Genomic DNA, 21501 nt, shown 5'->3' on the forward strand with positions numbered 1-21501 from the left:
GTGGAATGAATGGAGCGGAGGTCGAGCACGCACAATCAGGCTGCACTCTGCTGTGCCCTGTTTTTAGGATCACTGGGTGCCCGGCAGTCAATGAGCTATCTTGTATCTACTGGATAATTGTGGTGAGACCCCTTTATGTACTGATGGTCAGTGAAGTTTGGGGTCCTGACACCAGTACCCAGTAAGGGGTAGACTAATTGTGATGTAAGAACTCATAGGACCTTTTGCACCTTTTTAGTCTAGATTTTAGTGTGTTTTTTTGCCTGTTTTTTAACATCTATTTTTTCATTTGAGCCTTTTTTAAAGACTTTTTTTCTATTCCGTATTTTTGTTTGTTGTTGATTTTTTTCTTAAACGATCATCATTGTGAACGAGGTTTTTATTTTCCAGATGTTTTCTGCTAATACACCGATTGGGTCTTTTTTTAGGAAGTCAAAAAAGGTTTGCAAAAATATACTCAAGTGCCTCCCTCCTTGGAGTGATCTTATGCACGTCTGTCATTTTTTTTGCACAAATGTTATGACGTGTGACTTTTTTGTGCTAAAAAAAATTTGAAAAAAAAACAAACATAAAAATATGAGCATTTTCGATTTTGGGCAAAATTCCTGCACCATTTTGAAGAATGTTAAACAAATACCACAAGGTAAAAAAAGAAAAATGGCCTATAACATTTTTTGCAAATGATGACTCGGGCCCGTAGACATTCTGCACACCTTTTGACTCTCTTTAGGCCTATAGACATGTTTAGCGGGCACGTCAGGAGTTTTCCTGGCATACGCGGTAAACGTAGGGCACGAAATATAACGGCGGCTTAAGGACGGATGTATTTTTTATCGGACTCACCATTGTTTGCTGTACTTCCTCTCTTCCACTGTTGATCCCAATTCTGTCTTCGCCCTCATCAGCTCCCCTAGACTGGGGCTATACGCCACCCGGCATTCCTTGCCGCTCTCGCTCATGATGCCCTATAACAAAAGATACAGACATGTCAGCTTCGGCCATGTTCTTGCCCCCTTTGGTCTGACGGCCCATTGCTCGGTTTCCAGAGGCCCATGGTGGTTTTTACACACACACAGGTTGCAATGAGCCAGACATGGAGGAGGAGGGGGATGGTTAGCGCTGGTATGTGACATGTTGCGGCGCCGCCTGTGTCTTATTCTTACAACGCTCAGGAATGCAGCTTCCATCCTCTTTACCTGCGAACAGTTCTCAACTTGTCCTCCTTCGGATCTATACCCCCCTTACACTGGCACCAGGTGACCCCGCTGCCAAGTTAACTCCTGTGCAGATAATTACAAGAAATGTCATTATAATTCTCTTTTCGGAGGAGAGGAGTCCATGTATCGGGGGCAAATTGCGTGCGCTAGGGCACGTTTCATTTCTGCCACCTCCGGGTGCATCTCGTGGCACAAATTGATTCATGAAAAATTGGTAGCAAGTAGCGATGAGCGAACGTGCTCCTATAAGGTGTTATCTGAGCATGCTCATGTACTAACTGAGTGTCTTCGGCCTGCTCAAATAATATGTTGAAGGAGTCCCCGCTGCTGTTCGAGACATGCATGGATTGCCTATTTGTTACGGATGTCGAACACCCGCGAGACATGCAGGCACGGGAACGTGAAAATATTATTCAAGCACTTGGTTAGTACATGAGCATGCTCAGATAACACCTTATCCGAGCACGTTCACTCATCCCTAGTAGCAACTATTCAAAGAGATTCTGCAGCAGTGCTGCTATGATTCTACCGTAATCACTGCAGGCAGGAGACACACAATCTCGCCTCTTAACACCTTCCCGGTACATTTATGAGACGGGCTCAGGAGCTGAGACTGCATCCTCCCTGGCATATAATGGCTATATAAACTACCCTAACAGCAGCGAGCGGAGCTGAGCTCTGACTCCTGCTGTTAACCCCTTATCGGCTGCCGTCAATCTCGGACAGTGGCATTTATAAGGCGTTGAAAGCGATTTGCGCCGTTCCACACACCCTCGCGAAGCGATTACAGGGTGCTGATGGGTTACCAAGGCAGTTGGGGGCCGGCTGACGTCCCTCATTCCTGTCTTCCACGGCGTCTAGCGTGGCTGGCATTTGTAGGAGACCGTGATATTGACCATTTACTGCAGTATTGTGGGATTGCAGCGCATAAAATAAGTGATCAGACAATCACAGGTTCAAGTTCCCTAAGGTGAAGAAAAAACACAGTAAAAATGAAAAAAAAAAGTCATTAAAAAAAAAATAGGGTGCAAAAATGGAAAGTCGCCCGGTCGGGAAGAGGGTGGCACTTTCTTCTGTCGGCTGGTTTCCATGGCAACAGTAAAACTTACACGTAGGGAATTTTTCATTATCGAAAGCTGCCAGAAAGACCCCGTATTTATCGTGCACGGAGACACGACTGGGGGAGGGGAAACGCAGAGGGTGGGCGCAAGAAACCCCTCACTGGCCGGTCACCATGCTCTGTTGGGCCCCGATCAGCACCCGGTGGGCCACAGAGAAACCAGAAACATAATGGGCCGCCACCAATTAAGCCAATGTGACAGGGGCACACGTTCCCGATCAATGGCCGCCACATTGCATGAAGGCCCCCGTACTGGAGCACCACATGCTGAGAGGGGCCCTTGTCTAGATTTCACTGTACTTTCTATGTTGACCACACAAAGGGCCCCAAGTCTGGCTCATACAAAGAGGGCCACTTGTGTGCTTTATACAGGCCTCATTCACCACAACTGTCTGTTGCCTGTAGCAACCAGAGCTCAGCTTTCATTTTACCATCGCAACCAATCAGAGTTCAGCTTTCATTTCACAAAAGCAACCAATCAGGACTCAGCTTCCATTTTACCAATCAGAAGACAGGTGCCTTTTCATCAGAGAAGCCAATCGCAGCTCAGCTTCCATTTCTCCAATCAGAGCTCAGTTTGCATTACACCAGAGGAACCAGTTGGAGGTCAGCTTTCGTTTTACCTCAGCGGTGTAAGCCTGTTTCCTCTGCGAGTACAATATGGCGTCACACAACACGGACTTTCTCCTTCCATTAAAAAGCAGTCTGGGGCAGAAGTAACGTTAACACAGGATCTGTGGCCGAGGCCAGCGTTCGGACATGTCGCCGTGTAGTGAAATGACTTCACCTGATGCCTTCGAGGGTAAAGGAGCGGCATAAAGTGGCCCTTGGTTGTGGTGATGGACGGAGGCTTGGCCTCCCAGCATCGCCTGTAATGCGTGCCTACGTCATCCTCTCGGGGCCACCTCGTACATGTCACTAGTGATCGATCTCTGGTCACAGGCCGAGGCCTCCTCACGCCTCACCAAACCGTCCACAGGGGTTTTCCTGTTGTAGAACACAAAAAACCCACTTCCCCTGTGACTTCTGCAGGGCTCACCACAAGACACCATGAGCGGTGCTGGCCGCCCGCTGAGCGCTCACTTCCCTTTTTGTCAGGATTAGAGGTGAGAAGATGTAGTTTTTTAACCTTCTATTCAACAAATGTTCAATTTTCTTCATCTACAAGAGCTGAGAAACTTACTAAGTGACAGAGGATCACCCCTTTAAATAAGACCCGTCCCCAGGTCTTAAGGTGCTAGTTCTTGCTCTTATTTTATTCCCACTTCTCCCTTAAATTTTCCACTTCTTTCTTTTTCTAAATCCACCACACGGTTTCTGAGATTTACTGCTACTTTTTATTGTATTTATAAGGGGGCATAACACACAGGGTAATAATGCAGAGCGGCTGAAAAACACGCCCCTGAGGATCCTGTCAGCCACTCCCACTTAGTAAAGACCATAAGAATGAGAAATATATAAAAAGCATTGTATCGCTGGAACCATACGGCGGACTTAAAGGGAACCTGTCACCAGTTTTTTCGTGTCACAATTAAGACTAGCACCTTAAGCAGTGCCTGTGCTGCATTCGATAAAGGGGTATATAACCCCCTGACTCCCCCAGAAAAACTTTTGAAACTCTCCCGCGCTTTATGTAAATCCTGCAGCTCCGGTCAACTAATCGCCGTCCTCCTGCTTTGACACGTGGATGACGCCTCTCGCGCCTGCGCAGAGACTTCGCCGGCTCGCTCCTGTACAAATTTGCTCTGCCCTGCTGCGGACAGAGCCTAATACATACATAAGTGTGCATGCGCCCTACTGCCAGCAGAGCCTAAATCAAAAGTACACATGCGCCCTACTGTGGGAAGAGCCTAATACATACATAAGTGCGCATGCGCCCTACTGCCAGCAGAGCCTAAATCAAAAGTACACATGCGCCCTACTGTGGGAAGAGCCTAATACATACATAAGTGCGCATGCGCCCTACTGCCAGCAGAGCCTAAATCAAAAGTACACATGCGCCCTACTGTGGGAAGAGCCTAATACATATATAAGTGTGCATGTGCCCTACTGCCGGCAGAGCCTAAATCAAAAGTACACATGCGACCCCTACTGTGGGAAGAGCATAATACATATATAAGTGCGCCCTGCTGCCAGCAGAGCCTAAATCAAAAGTGCACATGCGCCCTGCTGTGGGAAGAGCCTAATACATATACAAGTTCGCATGTGCCCTACTGCCGGCAGAGCCTAAATCAAAAGTGCACATGCACCCTACTGTGGGAAGAGCCTAATATATATAAGTGCGCATGCGCCCTACTGCCAGCAGAGCCTAAATCAAAAGTACACATACGCCCTTCTGCGGACAGAGCCTAATACATACAGTATATAAGTGCGCAAGTGCCCTACTGCCAGTAGAGCCTAAATCATAAGTGCACATGCGCCCTTCTGCGGACAGAGCCTAATACATTTATAAGTGCGCATGCACCCTACTGCCGGCAGAGCCTCAATCAAAAGTGCGCACGCGCCCTACTGCCAGCAGAGCCTAAATCAAAACTGCGCATGCGCCCTACTGCCGGCAGAGCCTAACTCAAAACTGCTCATGCTTCCTACTGCCAGCAGAGCCTTACTCAAAAGGGCACATGCGCCCTACTGCGGACAGAGCCTAATATATATAAGTGTGCATGCGCCCTACTGCCGGCAGAGCCTCAATCAAAACTGCGCGTGCGCCCTACTACCGGCAGAGCCTAACTCAAAAGGGCACATGCGCCCTACTGCAGACAGAGCCTAATATATATGTGTGCATGCGCCCTACTGCCGGCAGAGCCTCTGTCAAAAGTGTGCATGCACCCTACTGCCAGCAGAGCCTAAATCAAAACTGCGCATGCGCCCTATTGCCGGCAGAGCCTAACTCAAAAGGGCACATGCGCCCTACTGCGGACAGAGCCTAATACATGTGTAAATGTGCATGTGCCCTACTGCCTGCAGAGCCTAAATCATAAGTGCACATGCGCCCTCTTGCGGACAGAGCCTACTACATATATAAGTGCGCATGTGCCCTACTGCCAGCAGAGTCCAAATCAAAACTGCGCATGCGCCTACTACTGCCGGCAGAGCCTAAATCATAAGTGCAAACGCGCCTACTACTGCCAGCAGAGCCTAAATTAAAAGTGCGCATGCGCCCTACTGACAGCAGAGCCTAATTCATAAGTGCACATGCGCCCTACTGCAGGTAGTGCCTAAAACATAAAAGTGCACAAGCTTCTAATAGCCGTCCTGCTTTGAGACGTGGATGACACCTCTCGCACCAGCGCAGAGACATCGCCAGCTAACGCCTACACACCTTGCTCTGCCCTACTGCGGGAAGAGCCTATAACAAGGGCGCATACTGCGGACAGAGCCTAAATCATAAGTGCACATGTGCCCTACTGCGAGCAGAGTTTAAAACATAAGTGTGCACGCACTCTACTGCAGGCAGAGCTAAAACTTAAGTGTACATGCGCTCTACTGCAGGAAAAGCCTAAATCATAAGTTGACATGCACCGTACTGCAGCCAAAGCCTAAATCATAAGTGCGCAAGCGCTCTACTGCGGGCAGAGCATAGAACGTAAGTGCCCATGAGCCCTAATGTTTTAGCCTCTGCCAGCAGTGGGCCAGAGCAAAGTGCGCAGGTCATCCACATCAATCAAAACAGGAGGACGGCGATCATAAGCCGGTAGGAGGGATCGTCTTCTCAGCAAGGACACCTACTGGACCAGACCAGCAGAATTAACATAAAGCATGGGAGAGTTTAAAAAGGTATTTGGTGGTAAACAGGGGGAATCAGGGGGTTAGGCTACTTTCACACTAGCGTCGGGCTCGGCCTGTCGCGGTGCGTCGGGCCGACGTTCCCGACGCTAGCGTTGTCTCCGCCGCACAACGGGGGCAGCGGATGCATTTTTCCAGCGCATCCGATGCCCCATTGTGAGGTGCGGGGAAGTGCGGGGAGGTGGGGGCGGAGTTCCGGCCGCGCATGCACGGTCGGAAAAAGCGGACCGTCGTGAGCAAAAAACGTTACATGTAGCGTTTTTTGCTCCCGACGGTCCGCCACTGCACGACGCATCCATCGCACGACGGGTGCGATGTGTGGCAATCCGTCACAATGCGTCGCTTAATGTTAATCAATGGTGAAAAAACGCATCCTGCAAACACTTTTGCAGGATGCGTTTTTTCGGCAAAACGACGCATTGTGACGGAATGCAGTTAACGCTAGTGTGAAAGTAGCCTTATATACCCTTTTATGACATGCAGCATAGGTGGGGATTAAGGTGCTAGTCTTAGTTCAGACATCAAAAACTGGTGACAGGTTCTTTTTAAAAAAAGAAAAAAAATCAGAATAATCAGGGAAGCAGGGAGAATAAAACAAGAGCTAAAATGGCCACTTTTGACCTGGTGACTGGTATTTTTTATATATTCATGTAATAGTACAGCAGATCCATCCCAGGACAGCATCAATAAAAACTGTTTATTTCATAAATCAATAGTACACATGAAAATAAGAAACTTAGTAATGTATCTTATAAGAGAAATCTGCTTTTTCTCCTTCTGTACTGGTCATTTTCTGTCTTCAGTGAATACAGACTGTCCCATTCCTGAGAAAGGAGATGACAGGTGGTGCTCATCACGTTCTATAAAGGAAGGAGCTGGAAGCAGATACAGACATTCTGCTGCAGGTTCTCCTGAAATGTCAGCTACAGCTCTCCATAGAACTTTATGAGCACCAACTGTCATCTCCTGTATTCATCGAAGACACAATACCGGTCACTTGAGAATTTTGAGAATCAGTCCCGGAATAGAAAGAAGATAATCTCTTTGATAAGTTGTGTTACAAAGTTTCTTATTTTCACATGACTGATTTATGAAAAAAATTCTAACAACGGTCGCTGTTTCAGTATGAGAAGCTCTAGGTATTCAGATGGGTGGTGACCCAGACAGGAAATAAGGTGGGCAATAGGCAGAATATACTAAAGGGTGGTCATACAAGCCCACTTATTACGTTACGCCAATGTGGATAGAGGGTGTCCCTACTCTTCGCCAATGACAGATGTTAGGGGAAAAATGGATCAGACATATTGAATTTTAACACACCCGATCCGTTGGTCTCATGGGAGATAAGACACAACCCCATGGCATATATTGAAGCTCCTAGACCCCTGTGCAAAATCTTAACAGACGTCTGGTCTATTATGTGACATTTATAATATTACCATCTTCTTATGTGTTTTGAGAAGTATTTGAGCCCCTTCCGGTACTGGGGTCAGCGAGCGACTTCTATCTCTGCACCTTGTATAGCTACACCCCTGATTCGTCTCACATCCGATCCTTCCATTAGGCACACATCACTGCAATCAAGTACCTTAAATACTCTGTGCTGCCCCCAGTCTGTTACCTCACCATCTTCTCCCCACTTCAGCCTTGTCCTCGTTAAGATAGGGGTTAGGAGGTCCCTGACGCCTTCTAGCAGTGTACTATGAGTATATACACAAAGTAGTAGTATAGCAGTGTAGTAGGAGTATATACACACAGTAGCAGTATAGAAGTGTAGTATGAGTATATACACACAGTAGTAGTACAGCAGTGTAGTACGAGTATATACACATAGCAGTAGTATAGCAGTGTAGTATGAGTACATACACACAGTAGTAGTATAGCAGTGTAGTATGAGTACATACACACAGTAGTAGTATAGCATTGTAGTATGAGTATATACACACAGTAGCAGTATAGCAGTGTAGTATGAGTATATACACACAGTAGTAGTACAGCAGTGTAGTACGAGTATATACACATAGTAGTAGTATAGCAGTGTAGTATGAGTACATACACATAGTAGTAGTATAGCAGTGTAGTATGAGTACATACACACAGTAGTAGTATAGCAGTGTAGTATGAGTACATACACACAGTAGTAGTATAGCAGTGTAGTATGAGTACATACACACAGTAGTAGTATAGCAGTGTAGAATGAGTATATACACACAGTAGTAGTACAGCAGTGTAGTACGAGTATATACACATAGTAGTATAGCAGTGTAGTATGAGTATATACACACAGTAGTAGTATAGCAGTGTAGTATGAGTATATACACACAGTAGTAGTATAGTAGTGTAGTATAAGTATATACACAGTAGTAGTATAGCAGTGTAGGATAAGTATATACACACAGTAGTAGCATAGCAGTGTAGTATGAGTATATACACACAGTAGTAGTATAGCAGTGTAGTATGAGTACATACACACAGTAGTAGTATAGCATTGTAGTATGAGTATATACACACAGTAGCAGTATAGCAGTGTAGTATGAGTATATACACACAGTAGTAGTACAGCAGTGTAGTACGAGTATATACACATAGTAGTATAGCAGTGTAGTATGAGTATATACACACAGTAGTAGTATAGTAGTGTAGTATAAGTATATACACAGTAGTAGTATAGCAGTGTAGGATAAGTATATACACACAGTAGTAGCATAGCAGTGTAGTATGAGTATATACACACAGTAGTAGCATAGCAGTGTAGTATGAGTATATACACATAGTAGTAGTATAGCAGTATATACACACAGTAGTAGTATAGCAGTGTAGTAGGAGTATATACACACAGTAGGAGTATACCAGTGTAGTATGAGTATATACACACAGTAGTAGTATAGCAGTGTAGTATGAGTATATACACACAGTAGTAGTATAGCAGTGCAGTATGAGTATATACACACAGTAGTAGTATAGCAGTGTAGTACGAGTATATACACACAGTAGTAGTATAGCAGTGTAGTAGGAGTATATACACACAGTAGTAGCATAGCAGTGTAGTATGAGTATATACACACAGTAGTAGTATACCAGTGTAGTATGAGTATATACACATAGTAGTAGTATAGCAGTATATACACACAGTAGTAGTATAGCAGTGTAGTAGGAGTATACACACAGTAGTAGTATAGCAGTGTAGTAGGAGTATACACACACAGTAGTAGTATAGCAGTGTAGTATGAGTATATACACACAGTAGTAGTATACCAGTGTAGTATGAGTATATACACACAGTAGTAGTATACCAGTGTAGTATGAGTATATACACACAGTAGTAGTATAGCAGTGTATTGAGTATACTACTACTGTGCGTATATAGCAGTGTATTGAGTAGAGTATATACACACAGTAGTAGTATAGTAGTAGTATAGCAGTGTAGTATGAGTATATACACATAGTAGTAGTATAGCAGTGTATTGAGTATATACACACAGTAGTAGTATAGCAGTGTAGTATGAGTATACACACAGTAGTAGTATAGCAGTGTAGTAGCAGTATACAGTAGTACAGCTGTGCAGCTCGGTGACCCAGGCAGTATTATAGATACTGTAGTAGTATAGCAGTGTTGTAGCAGTATACAGTAGTACAGCTGTGCAGCTATGTGACCCAGGCAGTATTATAGATACTGTAGTAGTATAGCAGTGTAGTAGAGTATACAGTAGTACAGCTGTGCAGCTCGGTGAGACAGGCAGTATTATATATACTGTAGTATTATAGCAGTGTAGTAGCAGTATACAGTAGTACAGCTGTGCAGCTCTGTGACAGGCAGTATTATATACAGGTCCTTCTCAAAAAATTAGCATATAGTGTTAAATTTCATTATTTACCATAATGTAATGATTACAATTAAACTTTCATATACCATAGATTCATTATCCACCAACTGAAATTTGTCAGGTCTTTTATTGTTTTAATACTGATGATTTTGGCATACAACTCCTGATAACCCAAAAAACCTGTCTCAATAAATTAGCATATCAAGAAAGGGTTCTCTAAACGACCTATTACCCTAATCTTCTGAATCAACTAATTAACTCTAAACACATGCAAAAGATACCTGAGGCTTTTAAAAACTCCCTGCCTGGTTCATTACTCAAAACCCCCATCATGGGTAAGACTAGCGACCTGACAGATGTCAAGAAGGCCATCATTGACACCCTCAAGCAAGAGGGTAAGACCCAGAAAGAAATTTCTCAACAAATAGGCTGTTCCCAGAGTGCTGTATCAAGGCACCTCAATGGTAAGTCTGTTGGAAGGAAACAATGTGGCAGAAAACGCTGTACAACGAGAAGAGGTGACCGGACCCTGAGGAAGATTGTGGAGAAGGACCGATTCCAGACCTTGGGGAACCTGAGGAAGCAGTGGACTGAGTCTGGTGTGGAAACATCCAGAGCCACCGTGCACAGGCGTGTGCAGGAAATGGGCTACAGGTGCCGCATTCCCCAGGTAAAGCCACTTTTGAACCATAAACAGCGGCAGAAGCGCCTGACCTGGGCTACAGAGAAGCAGCACTGGACTGTTGCTAAGTGGTCCCAAGTACTTTTTTCTGATGAAAGCAAATTTTGCATGTCATTCGGAAATCAAGGTGCCAGAGTCTGGAGGAAGACTGGGGAGAAGGAAATGCCAAAATGCCTGAAGTCCAGTGTCAAGTACCCACAGTCAGTGATGGTGTGGGGTGCCATGTCAGCTGCTGGTGTTGGTCCACTGTGTTTCATCAAGGGCAGGGTCAATGCAGCTAGCTATCAGGAGATTTTGGAGCACTTCATGCTTCCATCGGCTGAAATGCTTTATGGAGATGAAGATTTCATTTTTCAGCACGACCTGGCACCTGCTCACAGTGCCAAAACCACTGGTAAATGGTTTACTGACCATGGTATTACTGTGCTCAATTGGCCTGCCAACTCTCCTGACCTGAACCCCATAGAGAATCTGTGGGATATTGTGAAGAGAAAGTTGAGAGACGCAAGACCCAACACTCTGGATGAGCTTAAGGCCGCTATTGAAGCATCCTGGGCCTCCATAACATCTCAGCAGTGTCACAGGCTGATTGCCTCCATGCCACGCCGCATTGAAGCAGTCATTTCTGCCAAAGGATTCCCGACCAAGTATTGAGTGCATAACTGAACATTATTATTTTATGGTTTTTTTGTTTGTTATTAAAAAACACTTTTATTTGATTGGACGGGTGAAATATGCTAATTTATTGAGACAGGTTTTTTGGGTTATCAGGAGTTGTAGGCCAAAATCATCAGTATTAAAACAATAAAAGACCTGACAAATTTCAGTTGGTGGATAATGAATCTATAATATATGAAAGTTTAATTGTAATCATTACATTATGGTAAATAATGAAATTTAACACTATATGCTAATTTTTTGAGAAGGACCTGTATACTGTAGTAGTATAGCAGTGTAGTAGAGTATACAGCAGTACAGCTGTGCAGCACGGTGACACGGGCAGTATTATATATACTGTAGTAGTATAGCAGTGTAGTAGCAGTATACAGTAGTACAGCCGTGCACAGCTCTGTGACACAGGCAGTATTATATATACTGTAGTAGTATAGCAGTGTAATAGAGTATACAGCAGTACAGCTGTGCAGCATGGTGACACGGGCAGTATTATATATACTGTAGTAGTATAGCAGTGTAGTAGCAGTATACAGTAGTACAGCTCTGCAGCTCGGTGACACAGGCAGTATTATATATACTGTAGTAGTACAGCAGTGTAGTAGAGTATACAGCAGTACAGCTGTGCAGCACGGTGACACGGGCAGTATTATATATACTGTAGTAGTATAGCAGTGGAGTAGCAGTATACAGTAGTACAGCTGTGCAGCTCGGTGACACAGGCAGTATTATATATGCTGTAGTAGTATAGCAGTGTAGTAGCAGTATACAGTAGTACAGCTGTGCAGCTCGGTGACACAGGCAGTATTATATATACTGTAGTAGTATAGCAGTGTAGTAGCAGTATACAGTAGTACAGCTGTGCAGCTCTGTGACAGGCAGTATTATATATACTGTAGTAGTATAGCAGTGTAGTAGAGTATACAGCAGTACAGCTGTGCAGCACGGTGACACGGGCAGTATTATATATACTGTAGTAGTATAGCAGTGTAGTAGAGTATACAGCAGTACAGCTGTGCAGCACGGTGACACGGGCAGTATTATATATACTGTAGTAGTATAGCAGTGTAGTAGCAGTATACAGTAGTACAGCCATGCACAGCTCTGTGACAGGCAGTATTATATATACTGTAGTAGTATAGCAGTGTAGTAGAGTATACAGCAGTACAGCTGTGCAGCACGGTGACACGGGCAGTATTATATATACTGTAGTAGTATAGCAGTGTAGTAGAGTATACAGCAGTACAGCTGTGCAGCACGGTGACACGGGCAGTATTATATATACTGTAGTAGTATAGCAGTGTAGTAGCAGTATACAGTAGTACAGCCGTGCACAGCTCTGTGACACAGGCAGTATTATATATACTGTAGTAGTATAGCAGTGTAGTAGAGTATACAGCAGTACAGCTGTGCAGCACGGTGACACGGGCAGTATTATATATACTGTAGTAGTATAGCAGTGTAGTAGCAGTATACAGTAGTACAGCTGTGCAGCTCGGTGACACAGGCAGTATTATATATACTGTAGTAGTATAGCAGTGTAGTAGCAGTATACAGTAGTACAGCTGTGCAGCTCGGTGACACGGACAGTATTTTATATACTGTAGTAGTATAGCAGTGTAGTAGCAGTATACAGTAGTACAGCTGTGCACAGCTCGGTGACACAGGCAGTATTATATATACTGTAGTAGTATAGCAGTGTAGTAGCAGTATACAGTAGTACAGCCGTGCACAGCTCTGTGACACAGGCAGTATTATATATACTGTAGTAGTATAGCAGTGTAGTAGAGTATACAGCAGTACAGCTGTGCAGCATGGTGACACGGGCAGTATTATATATACTGTAGTAGTATAGCAGTGTAGTAGCAGTATACAGTAGTACAGCTCTGCAGCTCGGTGACACAGGCAGTATTATATATACTGTAGTAGTACAGCAGTGTAGTAGAGTATACAGCAGTACAGCTGTGCAGCACGGTGACACGGGCAGTATTATATATACTGTAGTAGTATAGCAGTGGAGTAGCAGTATACAGTAGTACAGCTGTGCAGCTCGGTGACACAGGCAGTATTATATATGCTGTAGTAGTATAGCAGTGTAGTAGCAGTATACAGTAGTACAGCTGTGCAGCTCGGTGACACAGGCAGTATTATATATACTGTAGTAGTATAGCAGTGTAGTAGCAGTATACAGTAGTACAGCTGTGCAGCTCTGTGACAGGCAGTATTATATATACTGTAGTAGTATAGCAGTGTAGTAGAGTATACAGCAGTACAGCTGTGCAGCACGGTGACACGGGCAGTATTATATATACTGTAGTAGTATAGCAGTGTAGTAGAGTATACAGCAGTACAGCTGTGCAGCACGGTGACACGGGCAGTATTATATATACTGTAGTAGTATAGCAGTGTAGTAGCAGTATACAGTAGTACAGCCATGCACAGCTCTGTGACAGGCAGTATTATATATACTGTAGTAGTATAGCAGTGTAGTAGAGTATACAGCAGTACAGCTGTGCAGCACGGTGACACGGGCAGTATTATATATACTGTAGTAGTATAGCAGTGTAGTAGAGTATACAGCAGTACAGCTGTGCAGCACGGTGACACGGGCAGTATTATATATACTGTAGTAGTATAGCAGTGTAGTAGCAGTATACAGTAGTACAGCCGTGCACAGTTCTGTGACACAGGCAGTATTATATATACTGTAGTAGTATAGCAGTGTAGTAGAGTATACAGCAGTACAGCTGTGCAGCACGGTGACACGGGCAGTATTATATATACTGTAGTAGTATAGCAGTGTAGTAGCAGTATACAGTAGTACAGCTGTGCAGCTCGGTGACACAGGCAGTATTATATATACTGTAGTAGTATAGCAGTGTAGTAGCAGTATACAGTAGTACAGCTGTGCAGCTCGGTGACACGGACAGTATTTTATATACTGTAGTAGTATAGCAGTGTAGTAGCAGTATACAGTAGTACAGCTGTGCACAGCTCGGTGACACAGGCAGTATTATATATACTGTAGTAGTATAGCAGTGTAGTAGCAGTATACAGTAGTACAGCTGTGCACAGCTCTGACACGGGCAGTATTATATATATACTGTAGTAGTATAGCAGTGTAGTAGCAGTATACAGTAGTACAGCTCGGTCACACAGGCAGTATTATACATACTGTAGTAGTATAGCAGTGTAGTAGCAGTATACAGCTGTGCAGCTCGGTGACATGGGCAGTATTATATGTACTGTAGTAGTATAGCAATGTAGTAGCAGTATACAGTAGTACAGCTCGGTGACACGGGCCGTATTATATATACTGTAGTAGTAGAGCAGTGTAGTAGCAGTATACAGCAGTACAGCTGTGCAGCTCGGTGACACAGGCAGTATTATACATACTGTAGTAGTATAGCAGTGTAGTAGCAGTATACAGTAGTATAGCTCGGTGACACAGGCAGTATTATACATACTGTAGTAGTATAGCAGTGTAGTAGCAGTATACAGTAGTACAGCTCGGTGACACAGGCAGTATTATATGTACTGTAGTAGTATAGCAGTGTAGTAGCAGTATACAGTAGTACAGCTGTGCACAGCTCTGTGACACGGGCAGTATTATATATACTGTAGTAGTGTAGCAGTGTAGTAGCAGTATACAGTAGTACAGCTCGGTGACACAGGCAGTATTATACATACTGTAGTAGTATAGCAGTGTAGTAGCAGCATACAGCTGTGCAGCTCGGTGACATGGGCAGTATTATATGTACTGTAGTAGTATAGCAATGTAGTAGCAGTATACAGTAGTACAGCTCGGTGACACGGGCAGTATTATATATACTGTAGTAGTAGAGCAGTGTAGTAGCAGTATACAGCAGTACAGCTGTGCAGCTCGGTGACACAGGCAGTATTATACATACTGTAGTAGTATAGCAGTGTAGTAGCAGTATACAGTAGTACAGCTCGGTGACACAGGCAGTATTATACATACTGTAGTAGTATAGCAGTGTAGTAGCAGTATACAGTAGTACAGCTCGGTGACACAGGCAGTATTATATGTACTGTAGTAGTATAGCAATGTAGTAGCAGTATACAGTAGTACAGCTCGGTGACACGGGCAGTATTATATATACTGTAGTAGTATAGCAGTGTAGTAGCAGTATACACAAAGTACAGATGTGCACAGCTCGGTGACACGGGCAGTATTATACATACTGTAGTAGTATAGCAGTGTAGTAGCAGTATGCACATAGTACAGATGTGCACAGCTCGGTGACACGGGCAGTATTATATATACTGTAGTAGTATAGCAGTGTAGTAGCAGTATACAGTAGTACACCTCGGTGACACAGGCAGTATTATACATACTGTAGTAGTATAGCAGTGTAGTAGCAGTATACAGTAGTACAGCTCGGTGACACAGGCAGTATTATATGTACTGTAGTAGTATAGCAATGTAGTAGCAGTATACAGTAGTACAGCTCGGTGACACGGGCAGTATTATATATACTGTAGTAGTATAGCAGTGTAGTAGCAGTATACAGTAGTACAGCTGTGCAGCTCGGTGACACGGGCAGTATTATACATACTGTAGTAGTATAGCAGTGTAGTAGCAGTATGCACATAGTACAGATGTGCACAGCTCGGTGACACGGGCAGTATTATACATACTGTAGTAGTATAGCAGTGTAGTAGCAGTATACACATAGTACAGCTGTGCAGCTCGGTGACACGGGCAGTATTATACATACTGTAGTAGTATAGCAGTGTAGTAGCAGTATACACATAGTACAGATGTGCACAGCTCTGTGACATGGGCAGTATTATACATACTGTAGTAGTATAGCAGTGTAGTAGCAGTATACAGCAGTACAGCTGTGCAGCTCGGTGACACGGGCAGTATTATACATACTGTAGTAGTATAGCAGTGTAGTAGCAGTATACACATAGTACAGCTGTGCAGCTCGGTGACACGGGCAGTATTATACATACTGTAGTAGTATAGCAGTGTAGTAGCAGTATACACATAGTACAGATGTGCACAGCTCTGTGACACGGGCAGTATTATATATACTGTAGTAGTATAGCAGTGTAGTAGCAGTATACACATAGTACAGATGTGCACAGCTCTGTGACACGGGCAGTATTATACATACTGTAGTAGTATAGCAGTGTAGTAGCAGTATACACATAGTACAGATGTGCACAGCTCTGTGACACGGGCAGTATTATATATACTGTAGTAGTATAGCAGTGTAGTAGCAGTATACAGTAGTACAGCTGTGCAGCTCGGTGACACGGGCAGTATTATATATACTGTAGTAGTATAGCAGTGTAGTAGCAGTATACACATAGTACAGATGTGCACAGCTCTGTGACACGGGCAGTATTATACATACTGTAGTAGTATAGCAGTGTAGTAGCAGTATACACATAGTACAGATGTGCACAGCTCGGTGACACGGGCAGTATTATACATACTGTAGTAGTATAGCAGTGTAGTAGCAGTATACAGTAGTACACCTCGGTGACACAGGCAGTATTATACATACTGTAGTAGTATAGCAGTGTAGTAGCAGTATACAGTAGTACAGCTCGGTGACACAGGCAGTATTATATGTACTGTAGTAGTATAGCAATGTAGTAGCAGTATACAGTAGTACAGCTCGGTGACACGGGCAGTATTATATATACTGTAGTAGTATAGCAGTGTAGTAGCAGTATACAGTAGTACAGCTGTGCAGCTCGGTGACACGGGCAGTATTATACATACTGTAGTAGTATAGCAGTGTAGTAGCAGTATGCACATAGTACAGATGTGCACAGCTCGGTGACACGGGCAGTATTATACATACTGTAGTAGTATAGCAGTGTAGTAGCAGTATACACATAGTACAGCTGTGCAGCTCGGTGACACGGGCAGTATTATACATACTGTAGTAGTATAGCAGTGTAGTAGCAGTATACACATAGTACAGATGTGCACAGCTCTGTGACACAGGCAGTATTATACATACTGTAGTAGTATAGCAGTGTAGTAGCAGTATACACATAGTACAGATGTGCACAGCTCTGTGACACGGGCAGTATTATATATACTGTAGTAGTATAGCAGTGTAGTAGCAGTATACACATAGTACAGATGTGCACAGCTCTGTGACATGGGCAGTATTATACATACTGTAGTAGTATAGCAGTGTAGTAGCAGTATACAGCAGTACAGCTGTGCAGCTCGGTGACACGGGCAGTATTATACATACTGTAGTAGTATAGCAGTGTAGTAGCAGTATACACATAGTACAGCTGTGCAGCTCGGTGACATGGGCAGTATTATACATACTGTAGTAGTATAGCAGTGTAGTAGCAGTATACACATAGTACAGATGTGCACAGCTCTGTGACACGGGCAGTATTATATATACTGTAGTAGTATAGCAGTGTAGTAGCAGTATACACATAGTACAGATGTGCACAGCTCTGTGACACGGGCAGTATTATACATACTGTAGTAGTATAGCAGTGTAGTAGCAGTATACACATAGTACAGATGTGCACAGCTCTGTGACACGGGCAGTATTATATATACTGTAGTAGTATAGCAGTGTAGTAGCAGTATACAGTAGTACAGCTGTGCAGCTCGGTGACACGGGCAGTATTATATATACTGTAGTAGTATAGCAGTGTAGTAGCAGTATACACATAGTACAGATGTGCACAGCTCTGTGACACGGGCAGTATTATACATACTGTAGTAGTATAGCAGTGTAGTAGCAGTATACACATAGTACAGATGTGCACAGCTCGGTGACACGGGCAGTATTATACATACTGTAGTAGTATAGCAGTGTAGTAGCAGTATACAGTAGTACACCTCGGTGACACAGGCAGTATTATACATACTGTAGTAGTATAGCAGTGTAGTAGCAGTATACAGTAGTACAGCTCGGTGACACAGGCAGTATTATATGTACTGTAGTAGTATAGCAATGTAGTAGCAGTTAGCAGTATACAGTAGTACAGCTCGGTGACACGGGCAGTATTATATATACTGTAGTAGTATAGCAGTGTAGTAGCAGTATACAGTAGTACAGCTGTGCAGCTCGGTGACACGGGCAGTATTATACATACTGTAGTAGTATAGCAGTGTAGTAGCAGTATGCACATAGTACAGATGTGCACAGCTCGGTGACACGGGCAGTATTATACATACTGTAGTAGTATAGCAGTGTAGTAGCAGTATACACATAGTACAGCTGTGCAGCTCGGTGACACGGGCAGTATTATACATACTGTAGTAGTATAGCAGTGTAGTAGCAGTATACACATAGTACAGATGTGCACAGCTCTGTGACACGGGCAGTATTATATATACTGTAGTAGTATAGCAGTGTAGTAGCAGTATACACATAGTACAGATGTGCACAGCTCTGTGACATGGGCAGTATTATACATACTGTAGTAGTATAGCAGTGTAGTAGCAGTATACAGCAGTACAGCTGTGCAGCTCGGTGACACGGGCAGTATTATACATACTGTAGTAGTATAGCAGTGTAGTAGCAGTATACACATAGTACAGCTGTGCAGCTCGGTGACATGGGCAGTATTATACATACTGTAGTAGTATAGCAGTGTAGTAGCAGTATACACATAGTACAGATGTGCACAGCTCTGTGACACGGGCAGTATTATATATACTGTAGTAGTATAGCAGTGTAGTAGCAGTATACACATAGTACAGATGTGCACAGCTCTGTGACATGGGCAGTATTATACATACTGTAGTAGTATAGCAGTGTAGTAGCAGTATACAGTAGTACAGCTGTGCACAGCTCTGTGACACGGGCAGTATTATATATACTGTAGTAGTATAGCAGTGTAGTAGCAGTATACACATAGTACAGATGTGCACAGCTCTGTGACACAGGCAGTATTATACATACTGTAGTAGTATAGCAGTGTAGTAGCAGTATACACATAGTACAGATGTGCACAGCTCTGTGACACGGGCAGTATTATATATACTGTAGTAGTATAGCAGTGTAGTAGCAGTATACACATAGTACAGATGTGCACAGCTCTGTGACATGGGCAGTATTATACATACTGTAGTAGTATAGCAGTGTAGTAGCAGTATACAGCAGTACAGCTGTGCAGCTCGGTGACACGGGCAGTATTATACATACTGTAGTAGTATAGCAGTGTAGTAGCAGTATACACATAGTACAGCTGTGCAGCTCGGTGACATGGGCAGTATTATACATACTGTAGTAGTATAGCAGTGTAGTAGCAGTATACACATAGTACAGATGTGCACAGCTCTGTGACACGGGCAGTATTATATATACTGTAGTAGTATAGCAGTGTAGTAGCAGTATACACATAGTACAGATGTGCACAGCTCTGTGACACGGGCAGTATTATACATACTGTAGTAGTATAGCAGTGTAGTAGCAGTATACACATAGTACAGATGTGCACAGCTCTGTGACACGGGCAGTATTATATATACTGTAGTAGTATAGCAGTGTAGTAGCAGTATACAGTAGTACAGCTGTGCAGCTCGGTGACACGGGCAGTATTATATATACTGTAGTAGTATAGCAGTGTAGTAGCAGTATACACATAGTACAGATGTGCACAGCTCTGTGACACGGGCAGTATTATACATACTGTAGTAGTATAGCAGTGTAGTAGCAGTATACACATAGTACAGATGTGCACAGCTCGGTGACACGGGCAGTATTATACATACTGTAGTAGTATAGCAGTGTAGTAGCAGTATACAGTAGTACACCTCGGTGACACAGGCAGTATTATACATACTGTAGTAGTATAGCAGTGTAGTAGCAGTATACAGTAGTACAGCTCGGTGACACAGGCAGTATTATATGTACTGTAGTAGTATAGCAATGTAGTAGCAGTTAGCAGTATACAGTAGTACAGCTCGGTGACACGGGCAGTATTATATATACTGTAGTAGTATAGCAGTGTAGTAGCAGTATACAGTAGTACAGCTGTGCAGCTCGGTGACACGGGCAGTATTATACATACTGTAGTAGTATAGCAGTGTAGTAGCAGTATGCACATAGTACAGATGTGCACAGCTCGGTGACACGGGCAGTATTATACATACTGTAGTAGTATAGCAGTGTAGTAGCAGTATACACATAGTACAGCTGTGCAGCTCGGTGACACGGGCAGTATTATACATACTGTAGTAGTATAGCAGTGTAGTAGCAGTATACACATAGTACAGATGTGCACAGCTCTGTGACACGGGCAGTATTATATATACTGTAGTAGTATAGCAGTGTAGTAGCAGTATACACATAGTACAGATGTGCACAGCTCTGTGACATGGGCAGTATTATACATACTGTAGTAGTATAGCAGTGTAGTAGCAGTATACAGCAGTACAGCTGTGCAGCTCGGTGACACGGGCAGTATTATACATACTGTAGTAGTATAGCAGTGTAGTAGCAGTATACACATAGTACAGCTGTGCAGCTCGGTGACATGGGCAGTATTATACATACTGTAGTAGTATAGCAGTGTAGTAGCAGTATACACATAGTACAGATGTGCACAGCTCTGTGACACGGGCAGTATTATATATACTGTAGTAGTATAGCAGTGTAGTAGCAGTATACACATAGTACAGATGTGCACAGCTCTGTGACACGGGCAGTATTATACATACTGTAGTAGTATAGCAGTGTAGTAGCAGTATACACATAGTACAGATGTGCACAGCTCTGTGACACGGGCAGTATTATATATACTGTAGTAGTATAGCAGTGTAGTAGCAGTATACAGTAGTACAGCTGTGCAGCTCGGTGACACGGGCAGTATTATATATACTGTAGTAGTATAGCAGTGTAGTAGCAGTATACACATAGTACAGATGTGCACAGCTCTGTGACACGGGCAGTATTATACATACTGTAGTAGTATAGCAGTGTAGTAGCAGTATACACATAGTACAGATGTGCACAGCTCGGTGACACGGGCAGTATTATACATACTGTAGTAGTATAGCAGTGTAGTAGCAGTATACAGTAGTACACCTCGGTGACACAGGCAGTATTATACATACTGTAGTAGTATAGCAGTGTAGTAGCAGTATACAGTAGTACAGCTCGGTGACACAGGCAGTATTATATGTACTGTAGTAGTATAGCAATGTAGTAGCAGTATACAGTAGTACAGCTC

General features: G+C 43.6%; 1 protein-coding gene across 3 annotated transcripts in view; it reads right to left on the reverse strand.

Moving 5' to 3' along the window:
* PRDM11 (PR/SET domain 11) overlaps nt 1-21501 on the reverse strand; it is a 63726-nt gene that overhangs the window by 39954 nt on the left and 2271 nt on the right. For 2 of the 3 annotated variants that reach the window (XM_077287066.1, XM_077287064.1), the window contains exon 2: nt 844-965. In XM_077287066.1, the coding sequence (XP_077143181.1) occupies nt 844-965 (122 nt within the window). Of the gene's footprint in view, nt 1-843; nt 966-2023; nt 2175-21501 lie in introns of those variants that run through there. The other variant, XM_077287065.1, reaches the window with a different exon arrangement.

Source organism: Ranitomeya variabilis, chromosome 2, assembly GCF_051348905.1.
Source record: "Ranitomeya variabilis isolate aRanVar5 chromosome 2, aRanVar5.hap1, whole genome shotgun sequence".
In the NCBI taxonomy this organism is placed as follows: Eukaryota; Metazoa; Chordata; class Amphibia; order Anura; family Dendrobatidae; genus Ranitomeya; species Ranitomeya variabilis.